This window comes from Thunnus albacares, chromosome 17 (genome assembly GCF_914725855.1).
Source record: "Thunnus albacares chromosome 17, fThuAlb1.1, whole genome shotgun sequence".
Classification (NCBI taxonomy): Eukaryota; Metazoa; Chordata; class Actinopteri; order Scombriformes; family Scombridae; genus Thunnus; species Thunnus albacares.
In genome coordinates this window covers 6704842-6717027 of record NC_058122.1, presented here as the reverse complement: position 1 = coordinate 6717027, position 12186 = coordinate 6704842, and the positions used below count along the sequence as shown (strand labels likewise).

General features: G+C 42.9%; 1 protein-coding gene across 1 annotated transcript; it reads left to right on the top strand.

Moving 5' to 3' along the window:
* Positions 1-3114: 3114 nt before the first annotated feature.
* si:ch211-106h11.3 (CCN family member 1) lies at positions 3115-12091 on the top strand. The gene is made up of 5 exons (XM_044330940.1): positions 3115-3343; positions 5210-5423; positions 6043-6483; positions 6964-7142; positions 8625-12091. The coding sequence occupies exons 1-5, from the start codon at positions 3293-3295 to the stop codon at positions 8928-8930; spliced, it is 1191 nt and encodes a 396-aa protein (XP_044186875.1). The 5' UTR covers positions 3115-3292; the 3' UTR covers positions 8931-12091.
* The last annotated feature ends 95 nt before the right edge of the window (positions 12092-12186 follow it).

Here is a 12186-nt window from a genome sequence, read left to right as displayed (position 1 = left end):
ACACACACACACACACGCACGCACACACACACACACAGAGCTTCAGCGAATCCAGTGGTTTTTCTTCCTTCATTTTCTCCATACGTGCTGGGCTTGTTTACGCGGGCCTGTTACATCACCCCACTGACAGAGAGAGATGGATTGTGTGGGAAGAGGATGGAGGTTTGGTGAATACATAATTTTGCTCTCTGTGTAGGCCTCTGTGTGTGTGTATCTGTGGGTGTACGAGCACATACTGTATGTTTATGATGGTGTGTATTAAAGGACCAGTGTGTAAGATTTAATGGCATCTAGCGGAACGGACTTGGCAGAATTGGAATATAATATTCATAAGTATGTTTTAATTAGTGTATAATCACCTGGAAATGAGAACTGTTGCGTTTTCGTTACCTTAGAATGAGCCCTTTATATCTACATAGGGAGCACGTCCTCTGTTGCACCGCCATGTTTCTACAGTAGCCCAGAACGGACAAACCAAACACTGGCTCTAGAGAAGGCCTTTCACGTTTTTCACAGGTTTTCAGCCACCATAGGTTTTCCTACACACTTGGAAGGGGGAGGCAGAGGGGTATTCAGTTCATTGTAATGTGTAACCTCACTGCTAGATGCCACTAGATCTGACACACTCGTCCTTTAACCCCAGTTTGTGCCTCTTATGTATTATCATTACGTTCGAGTCACAGCATCCACTTTTCTCAAAAATAAACACCAGGTAATTTTTGAGAAACCCAGAAGGTCATCCAAAACCATTCTGTGCTGTTCTGAAGGTCCAAAATCCTAAAAGACTCTCTGAACAATCTGAATGAAAAAATGTTCTACACCATAAAACATATTTTCTACTTGTTTCTCAAGTCTCTGTATTTCCTATCTACCTGGAAAATTACTCTCTTTGTACAACACAAGAAAGTATCAATGCTTTATTTTGTCTGAAAATATGATTTTTTTTGGTTCATTTTGTACAAACTGAGCAGAGACATATGTCATTTCTGACTTTGTTTGCAGTAGGAAACAGTCGCAACAAGGGACACAGGTCAAAAATCTTTCTTTTATTGTGCAGACTAAATACTTTTTCATCCAGATGGTTATAAGAGTCTTCGAGGATTCTGGAAATAGTGTTGTTAAATGACTTTCTGTAAAAGTTTTTAATTTTAAGCAGGTTTAACTTGAAAAAATATTTTGCAGGTGCATTGAAAGTGTGAATTAAATAAGCTAAACTTTAATCATTTGTTCAAAGTCATCTCAAGAGTTGTTAAAATGTAAAAACTGAATTAAATTTTACTGAACTTGAGAAAACAAATTGAACAAACTCAGAACATTAAGTTCATTCAACAAATCACGTTAACACGTAACAGTAAGATTTGCCTTTTTAATTTACATTCTCAGTTAATTGTCAATTGCCACAAAGGTCTTGGAGATACATTTATCACCAGTTAGTACAGAGACAACTTGTTACACTGCTTCTAGTACTCCTGTTTATTGGAGGTGGGTGGGGGGAGAGGATGAATGGACACTGTGCAACATGGTTAGCATTGTTTTACTATCATTACTATCAGAAGAAACAACTAGGACTCAGCTCAATATTTATTATGCACAGTGTTTTAAACCCCAAAACAATGCTTAATGGGGAGTCTGACAATATGCTAACTGTGTTTCTTTAAAAACTTAATTTGATATATTTAGTGAACTCAACTCATCATTTCAAGTCACAAGTTCTGAAGTAGAAATTGAAAACTGTATGATTTTTAATTTTACAGAGTGGGGTTTCAATGATTGCCAAGTATCTATTTTTTAGGAAAAGCAAATGCTGAGTTCTGTGACTTGAATGTAATGGTAAAAACATGAGAGGCACAAACTGGTGCTTGCGGAGTGAACTGCTGATATGCAAAAGTTTAGTGTGCTCGCAATATGCAATTGTGTGCATGTTTGTGTAGCACAATCCTGCTGAACGCATCACTCTACATGTGACCATTTGGTAAGTGCAGGGGGTGATTTATAGAGGATGAAGGGGGATGATATCTTCCCTGTTGGCACAAACGACTGCAGGCATCCCTCTGCTTAATGATACATTTTATGGAAACTGCAAGGGAAAACAACAATTTAGCCACCCACAATCCCTCTCAGTGAATTTCAACAAGCAGCCCACTGCGTCACTGGTGAACAGTTTAATGTACTGGTGTGCCTGCGAGTGCATAGATGTGGAATATATATTTAACCCTCTCACATAAAGTATCAGTGTGTATCACTGCGGTGTTAGCCACCAGCTCGGGTACTGTATATGACTGGTTTCCTGTATGCATGTCTGCGGGGATGACAGGAAGATTATCCGGGCAGTCCCCACCTCCGTTCTGCACTCTTCAATAAAAACCCTAAACCAAATGAACTAAATTCTTGTCTGTTTACATGGGTAACTGTATGTGAGTGTGTGTGTGTGTGTGTGTGTGTGTGTGTGTTTTAGAGAGAGAGAGAGAGTGGGAGGTGGCCTGGGAACCTCTGAGTAGGTAAAAGGGATGTGGGGGCTAAAGACAGGATATGGAGGAAGGAAAGGAGAATGATGAATTGCACGGGAGATTATCATAATCATTTTCAACATCACTATCACTCAATCATGTAGTTGTACCCAGCTCCACTCTGCTCTCCTTGTGCATGTACTTTATCTCTGCAACTCTTGTCTGAAAGTGTTTTTATAAAGTGCGGGAAGGAAATTCCTAGCTGTTTTCCATGGCTGCCCCCAGTATTAATGTAGCTCAGACTAGCAGCTGAGTATATTTATTTTACTTTTCACAAAGCAGCAGCCGGACAGAGGTATGCGTGTGAAAAGGACTTTAAAGCATCAAAAATATTATTTTCGCTCAAACATAAATAAATAAACACCCAAAAGCCAGGTCCTCTTTGGAATGTAGTAATTCTGAATTTTTATGAATGACTGCATTCATGCTTGGCCCCGCCCCCCACCTGAACCTCAGCTCTCCGTGTTGGAGCTTCACGCCCCGCCCTCCGCGCGCCCTGTTGGGATACCTTGGCCTCGCGCCTGCGTCCTAATTGGTTAAAGGAGGTCCGGGGTGGGCGTGGCTGCCATAAAAAGCAGGGGGCACATATAAAAACAAGCCTCAAACTTTGATCGATGAAAATTTACAAGTGATGGAAGACATTTGAGGATCATTGTGCTAGACGGATTTAATCTTTGTGGACAAAACCCATTGTTCCTGAGCGCGTGGAGGATTTATTTTTCTGAGATATAAATTACTATTTTTTTTAAACAATTTATCTTCCTCTAAGTGAACTAGCTGGCAGCATGGGGATACTGCTATTATTTGCTGTCCTGCAAGTGGTGACAGTCGGTTTGGTGAGTGTATGAAGTTTATTTTGCTTCATGTAAACACTGAGGAATAAAGACTCACGTGCCTGTACTGTAAGTGCGGCTCCAGCAGATTTGAGCTGCTGTCGTCTGGTAACATTAATATGTAGCTCAGTCTTCCATCCATCTTATTGCTGTCTGATGAAATCAACTCCTCGCCAGTTCATAACAATGTGGCCACTATACACTTACCTTCTGCCTTCATCACTCAATGTTTTATTGTATTGTATGTGCGGAGAATCTGCCCTAACATGTGCTGGTTTCCAAAGTCGGGTTTTGGGACCACCTGAGGACCTCGAGGAGTGTTTCAGGGGGTCCTAAGTAAAATAAAAATCAGGAAAATTAAGGATAAAATGATTTAAACTTTCACACACCCTATTTTCTCTGGTGTAAGAACTATTCTAATTTTTAAGTAAAAGTAGCAATACTGCAATATAAAAACACTTAAATGGCACTTAGCACGTAAGTATTATTAGCAATAAGTGTCAAAAGTAAAAGAAGCCAGTGTTATACATTACATATATTTTTTTATTATCGGATTATTAGTACTGATGTATTAACGTGTAATTAGTATTTTACTGTTGTAGTTCATCAAAGTGGAGCAATTTTAGCTATTTTAAATACTGTTCGGTAGTTTAATCAATAACATCATGTTTTAGCATCTCATCATGTATTTTGTATGTTAAATCTAAATCTGCAAAGTATCTAAAACTGTCAAATAAATGTAATGGAGTAAAAAGTACAATATTTCCCCCTGAATTGCAGTATAGTAGCATGAAATGGAAATACTCAGGTAAAGTAGCTCAAATTTGTACTTAAGTACTTGAGTAAATTTACTTAGTTACATTCCACTGCTGCCTATTTCTACCTCCCTATTCGCAGCTTAGACACTCATTTCAATCTAAATAAAAAGATGCAACAACAAAAATATGTCCAGGTGGCGCCCACTTGGAACAAACTTGTGTTTATTAGGTCTGTCAGGTTTTGGGAAACTTTTTGACAATTCACCCTTTTACCAACGATGTCCACATGACACTACAGTAATATTACCCTACAGTTATACCAATGGGGATAAAAATACTCTTCAGGTCAATATGAACTGACTGCTGACTATAAATATCTACAGGAATATTTTGTGATGTTCTGTCAGGGGATGTTTCAAGTGCCGCGCTATATCCAACTATAATGCTAAAAATGGAAAGTTATTGTCACTGAATTGTGTAATGTCACACCCAGCCTTCATACCCACCTGAGACCCCCAACAGTGGGTGAAACCAGAGAGGGAGAATTGATCCGTGGTTGTATTTAATCTGCAGTGGCACACTGGGACCTGGCCTGGGTTGAGAGAGTGGCAGAGTCAGGAAGGGATCCCTTTGGGTGATCTGACTGTGGACAGTTAGACAGTTCCCTGTGATCTCAATACCTGCTGGGAATTGTTGGAGTGGCTCTGCTGTATGTGTGTGTGTGTATGTATGTGTAGAAAGAGTGGGAGGGTGGGTGGGAGGGATGAGAAACAAAAGATGTAGGAGCAGGGAGGTGGGTTTTTTTGGGGTCAGAGAACGTCTCTTTCATCCCTGCTTGCCCGGCGAATGCCAAGCGGAAGGCGACAGAGGGTTACAGATATCCCTGTGGGGCTTGGGACAGTGCTGGGTATTCAGCGAATGTTAAAGCCACACACACTTTGAGGAATTTCTGTGATCTGTGTAACATGAGTCAAACTATTGTCCTGCTTGGTTCCAATGTGACTCCTCCTCACACGGAAACTGTACTGTATGAATTTTTTTTCCCTCATATTCAGGTTAGTGCACACTAAGCAGTCTCAGCCATGACTGTACTATATGTCCCCACCTGTAGGTGACTGCAGGCTGTCCAGTGGTATGCGAGTGCCCGGCAGGTCCCCCATCCTGTCCCCCAGGGGTCAGTTCAGTCCCAGATGGCTGCGGCTGCTGCAAGGTGTGCGCTGCCCAGCTCAACCAGGACTGTCACGAAGGGCGGCCCTGCGACCACCATAAAGGCCTGGAGTGCAACTATGGCAATGATGTCGGCCGTACCCATGGCATCTGCAGGGGTATGTACTGTAGCGGAGGAGCAGTGGGGAGGCCGAAAGAGAGCAGGGGACAGACTGGGTACAGAGTTTGGGGTTTAGCTCGGGGTTGAGTGAGGGAATGTGTAACTTCAGGGTGGGGAATTAGGCTTCCGAGCCAAACGGCTGGAGTTTCTCTTTGATAGGGGCTTGAGGTTTGAAGCCTGTGCCACGTTTCAAAAACAGAGCACCTTCAGGAGCTGCGACTGAAAACTGGCCAAGTCCAGGATTTATATAAGTAGTTCAGTGTGTACACAAACAGCCCCATGAAACACACAAACATGCACGCACACACAGAGGTATTTTTATATGTGTGTTTATTTGGGGGTGTTTCTATATAAAGGGGGGTATCCGGGGTGTTGTATGGGGAGTCCCACTGAGGGAGCGAAGGGGAAGGACTGTAAACAAGTCAAAATTCCCTTCTGGTCTAAGAATAGAGCTTGCTTCATAAATCTGGAGATAGTGTTTCAGTCCCTCTCTCTTCTTATGCAGATTAAAGGTGCATTTACATATGAGCCTCTTCTTGTTTATTCATTCTTCTTGATGCTTCAGAGTTTCCTTTAGATCAATATTTTAACAAACTTGTGTTCTTCCTTCCCCTCAGCGAAGGCAGAAGGCCGCTCCTGCGAATACAACGGAAGGATTTATCAAAATGGCGAGAATTTCCGTGCTGGTTGCAAGCACCAGTGCACCTGCATCGATGGAGCGGTGGGCTGCGTGCCCCTATGCCCCAGCCATGTGCCCCTGGCTTCCCCTTCCTGTCCCACCCCGCAGCTGGTCAAGGTGCCAGGCCAGTGCTGCCTCAGCATCGACTGCCACAAGGGAACCACCGTTGTGCCCCCAGCGCACCGGCGACCCCAACCTCCAGCTTACCCGCCTTATCCCTTCATTCCGTATCCGGCCTACCCTTACCCAAAGCCATATCCAAAACCTTACCGGAAGCTGTACCCCTACAAACCCAAAAAGGAGAAGGACACCCTGGGCAACGAGCTGGTGGAGGTGGGGCGCAAGTGGGACAAGCCACGTGGACACAAGCACCTGGCGGGTAAGAGAAGGTGCCACGATGTCGCCTCAGAGTGCCGTCTGTTTCCTCTACGCAGTAAAGCATCATGTTTACGTTTTAGCCATTTTAGCCCCCTGACACACAAACGGCCCCACTGTGAGCCTTTCCCTCTGCATCTGCGCTTGTGTGTGTGTGTCAGCATTTATGTGAGGCTTGTTTTCCACTGGCTCCTTGCACACCAGAGGTGCTCTCCCTCGTACACACAGCTCTCACACAGCACATACCTCTGTCACCCAGCTTTCCCCTCTCTGTAATCACCCTCTCTATGCGTCAGTGTTGCCTGTTCAGTGAATGAGGCTAGTGTGCTTTGCATCTCTCGGTGCCTCTCCTTTTCCCTCTCTCTCCCACTGGCCCTTTCCCCCCTAATTTTACTTTTGCTAAACTCTTTCTCCGACTCTCCATGTTTTGCACGATCCGTTGTTGTTCTCCCTCACACGTCCTGTCTTTCGTTCTCTCTCTTAGCGTGGAGGCAGGTGGGAGATCAGTGTGTGGTTCAGACCACCTCCTGGTCCCAGTGTTCTCGGAGCTGCGGGATGGGCGTTTCCTCTCGTGTTACCAATGACAATGCCCGGTGTAAGCTGATCAAGGAGACGCGTCTGTGCAACATTCGGCCCTGCAGCTCCATGTCTATCCCTGTCAAGGTGAGGAATGTGTTTGTGGTGCTTTTAAGATTCTCATAAAGGGGATAAAAGCAGAGCTTCCTCTAATGGCCCACAACCATGCAGTCCAGCCACCATGCTAAATAGATTTAGGAAAGGATTGCTCTCCAGGGGTCAGATTGGTATTAATATCATGGCATGTATACAGCGCCCTGCCCCAGAATCGTTCTGTAGCTGGAACCCTTTCCATCTATTCATGGTTCTGTTGCTGTGTGGGCAACATCCCCAGCAGGATGAAGACAAAGCTGGGGTTAGTAACTTGGGCTGAGTTAACATAAAAACATACATGTAGTGTGTATTTTGAAGGCTGATCCCATGTTTTAAATCAAATATTAAAGCACCTATGCAGTTGTTAACAAAAAATATAACACCACTTTTCAATATGATGATAATATTTGGGCATTAGTGAGCAGTTTAAAATAGTAATACTGCAAATCTAATCTGGTTGTGAGTCTTCTCTGATTTTTCACTGACTCCCGGGGGAACCTCAAAAAGTAACAACAAACAACTGCATCATTTTATCAGATTTGTTTTCATCCCATAATTATAATTAGCTTGGTAAAAATGTATCTTGTTTATGGTCTGCATGGTTCCAATTTTGCCCTATTTTGCAATTTAAATTTCATTGTAAGAATATTGGTCGGCCCTCAAATCTTTCATACTCCTAAAAATAAAACATGAAATATCCAAATAGTTAAAAGAAGCCTTTTAATGTCTGGTCAGAATCTCTGAAGTGGGGCTGTACTGAGGGGGTTTCGACTCATGACCTCACTATTTCTAAATTAATTAATTTCTAAATTGAATTGTTGAAAATCATGTCAGCTGTCCTTTATACGTAACACAACAGAAATACATTTACACAGGCTTCAATCCCAGAACTTTTCAGAGATGTGACAGTGAAACAAACTCCCCCTCCAATTTGTCTGCGGGGGTTGTGGGTTTTGGAGCACTCCCACACTGAACCTGCGACACTGTGGCTGTCAGCTGCACTCAGTGGCTCTTTGCTGTGTGATTTAAAGAGCACTCGATTCACCCACTCTGTTGCTCTCTCGCATTTCAAACACAACACCCTCAGGAACATTCTGCCTTCCGCCATCAGCCACTCATGAGGCTGATGGGTTGTTATGCACCTGTTTCACTGTGCTTTCCTAGTGTTTGCAGAGCTGTTGTGGGTGTTAATGTGCATCAGTGTCAATCCTTAACTATTGTTGGCATGCTCCTCTCTCCGGCACTCATCTGTTACTCTGACTTTTATTTTGTTTTTCCCTGTCTCTGTACTCAACTGCATTAACTCTGTTTTTCATGTCTCTGTGCCTGGATAATGAGTTATTTCACGTTGCTGTGATCCTAAAAAGCTTTCACAGGAAAGCAGCGTTCAGCCTGCTCTACATCTCTGCTTAGTGTGTAGCATCGAGGCTGCCAAAGAAAAGATTTTTATTTTCTCTCGTCTTTCTCCCTCCACAGAAAGGAAGGAAGTGCTCTCGTACCCATAAGGCCCCTGAGCCACACCGTCTGTCCTACGCTGGCTGCAGGAGCACTCGCCTGTACAGGCCCAACTACTGTGGTGTGTGTAGGGATGGCCGCTGCTGCTCACCCCGTCGCACACGCACCGCCAGCGTGACCTTCGCCTGCCCTGATGGCGAACGCTTCAACAGGTCCGTGATGTTCATCCAGTCCTGCAAGTGCAGTGACGAGTGCAACCACCTCAATGAGGCCGCCATGCCTCCGCAGCGATGGCTCTACGGAGACACACACAAGTTCATCGACTAGTGGTATCATCCCCCCAACCTACATTCCTTCACAAAAAAAAAAGACTTTTCCTTCCCCCCCTAGCAATCCCCATTATAGAATAGCTGTCCGTAGTGTATCTATGAGTAGACGCAAGCGAGGTGCACACGTCAAAACATCTTTTTTGGAAAATGATTTGGGGAGGAATGGGGAGAAGAAGAATGAATCAGTTGGGCGCATCTCCAACTTGGAAAGAGCAAAGTGACCAGCCCCTGCTTTAGAGTAGATAAAAAGTTGATTCTGGACCGGCCAGACTTCTTCAGACTGCGACAAAATCTTTATGGAAAACGTGGATTTTATCAGCCACCATGTTGCTGCCACGCACCAAATGTCCCTTGAACTCTGAGACTTTCGTTGGGGATGATGGAGCAAAAGCTGCCACACATAAGCCTAACTGTTGGTGACTTCTTTTACTGAGCAACATGTCTGACTAGCTTATAGACAGCTGGTCTGATGTTTCTTTGGAGCCAGATATCAAACCAGTCTGTGCACTCCGATATCTGAGTATTAATAAACCAAATGAAGACTCATGGAGAGGACTTGACAGAAAAGACTGGGATGGTGATAGCAGAAGATGGAGGAGCATCTCAGATGCTCTGAGCTCGTGTCTTTTTATGGTATTTATTCATTGGTATTTATTGTTGAGAAAGACATGATGACAAAGTGGCCTGCCACCAGGGAAGGCGGCGCTGCTATGTTTGGAGCATCAGCGTGGCTGAACGGGGATCTGAGAGGGACAAAACAGCTGAGAGCTGTCAGCCATAGGAGGGAGAGGAGAGCTCCCACAGATCTGGGGCTTGACCCCAGGGTCACATCAGAGGTCACCTTGGTCAGAAAGCCATATCTAATGATGGATGATGAAGGCTACAGAAGAAGAGGCGGTATGTACTGGAAAAAGTCAGAGTTGAACCTGATGGGTTGAGGCTTTGTACGCATTAGTGGGGAATATGTCAAAGGTTGTTTACACAGCTGGACTCATCCCCTGCGTTGCCTCCACAAGAAACTGAGACATTTAGCAAGCACCAGAAGAACAAGCCTGGGATTCTGGCGTCAAGAAGTCGACCGCCTAATTCTGTGCAAATTACAATCCTGACTCTGAGGGGCAGTGAGAGAAAATCAGCCACTTACTGCTATGCTATAAAAATAAAATTTGAAAACTGCGTGTACTGAGGCAAACATGTAATTTGTGACTGGCGGGTGGAACCGCTCTGCTGCCCAATCTGGCCTGTAATCGAGCAGCAAACCGATGCAGGCAAGCTCACTGAAACAAAACAATAACTCATGCTTCTTCGTGTTAAAGTAGTGTCTATTTCTGAAAAATGCTGTGGAAGGCTGTGTTGTCGGTAGACATCACTGTCAGGGACAGAGAAGAGCTTTATGGCCCTGCAGAGGACGGGGCCAAGGCTGCCAGAGGTCAACAAGAACCTGTTTCCAAGGACAGGTTTGAAGGAGGGGAAGACCCTTAAGAACCCAAGCATCGTACTTAACCGGGACGTGGGTTTAAGTTCACGCACCTTACGACAGCTGTCAATCATGACCTAATCTTTTATCTCATGCCAATGTAATACAGAGGGATGAAGAAGTCATTTCAAACTGATTTTCATCTTAACCAAATAAATATTTTACACTGGTGATTCTGAATTATTGAAGCACCAATTTATTATTTCAAAGTTTGTTTTTCTGTTGTGCCATAAAATAGTGGCTTAGATGCTTTTGCAGTTTTCTATGAAACTGCAAAATATTTGCATTTTCTACCATCTCTTGGCTACAATAGGCTTTCTTAGTTAAGAGATTCTGCTGCCTCGAAACCTTACAACCGTGTTAGGAGGTTTTAAACTTTACAGGTGAAAATTGTTTGATAAATGTTTGCCATGTTGCCATTGCTATTTGGCTATGTAGATGCTGTGGTTTTGGTACTGTTTGTCTAGTTTTGTTAAAAGGACACTATAGAGCAGCTATGTACAGATGCGTTGTTACCTTCTTTTGTAGTTGTATCTGCTGTATAAGGGCCAATCCTTTTACTGAGTTATACTGAAGTAGTCCATGTATAGTTTAGCACTGAACGAGGCAAGGTTCAGATCCTTTATGAGCAGTAAGTGCCAATTTGAAAGCATGATGATTGTATGTCTAAAAGTGTACATTAACACCATCTGTAATAATAAAGTCGTGCTTTTTAATAGTATATTTAAAAAAAAAAAAAAAAAGGAATTCACAAAGATGTTAAAACCAATTTAACATGTTTTTCCACAACTACTTCTATTAAAAACCGGTTGGCCAACACACATTTGATTAGGGTTTGGATGAGTTTGTCATTTTAAAGTTTTGAATAAAGACATTTTCACTCCTACACTTGGTGTTGAGCACTTATCAAAGTGATTATTTCCTTATCATGTAGATAAATGACCCAATCTTAAGTCCACAGACATGCTAGCAGCCTTGTAAAACTGTACTTTGGCACAGCAGTGCTTGAACTAAATGTTATCAGCATGTTCACAGGCCATTTATCAGGTATAAGGTTTTGTCATTGTCACCATCTGAGTTTAGCGTGTTAACATGCTAATATTCACAAATTAGCACTACACAAAGTACAGCTGAGGCTGATGGCAATGTCACCAGTTTTGCAGCTATTTGGTCATAAACCAAAGTACTGGACTAATTAAAGTTTTCAACCAATGATAGTGCTAGATGTAAAGTCAGGGGATCACACACAAACACATTAGAACTTGTCCTCTGAGAGCCATGAAGGTCTGTATATTAATTTCATGGCAATTCACCCAGTGGTTGGTTGCTTGAAGTGCAATATTCATTGACTTTTCCATACAAAGTTTTTGCTCATTTAATGGACACACATACAATTAATGTCATGTTTTTGTGTAGTTGTGTTTTACTTCAAAAACAAGATACCAACAGATACATGTTAAGCATCAATTATTTTATACAATGCGCTGATGACATACTTGTATCAAAACTTGCAAATTCACTACTAGGACTCTACTTGGTGACGTCATTTATTGGAGGCATTCAATTGGAAATTCAAACAAAGAGCTGCCATGTGATCTAAAATCCTTTTACTTAAATGTCACTACATGACTACTTGATTACTTTGTAAAGATCAACTCTTCTGCATTGGGGGAAAAACAAAAACACAAAAACGTCCTATACAAAAACTAGTTTGAACATTTAAAAAAGGCTAAAAATCACTTTTACATGTTCCTCAGAACTACGTCTCTGAACGTTT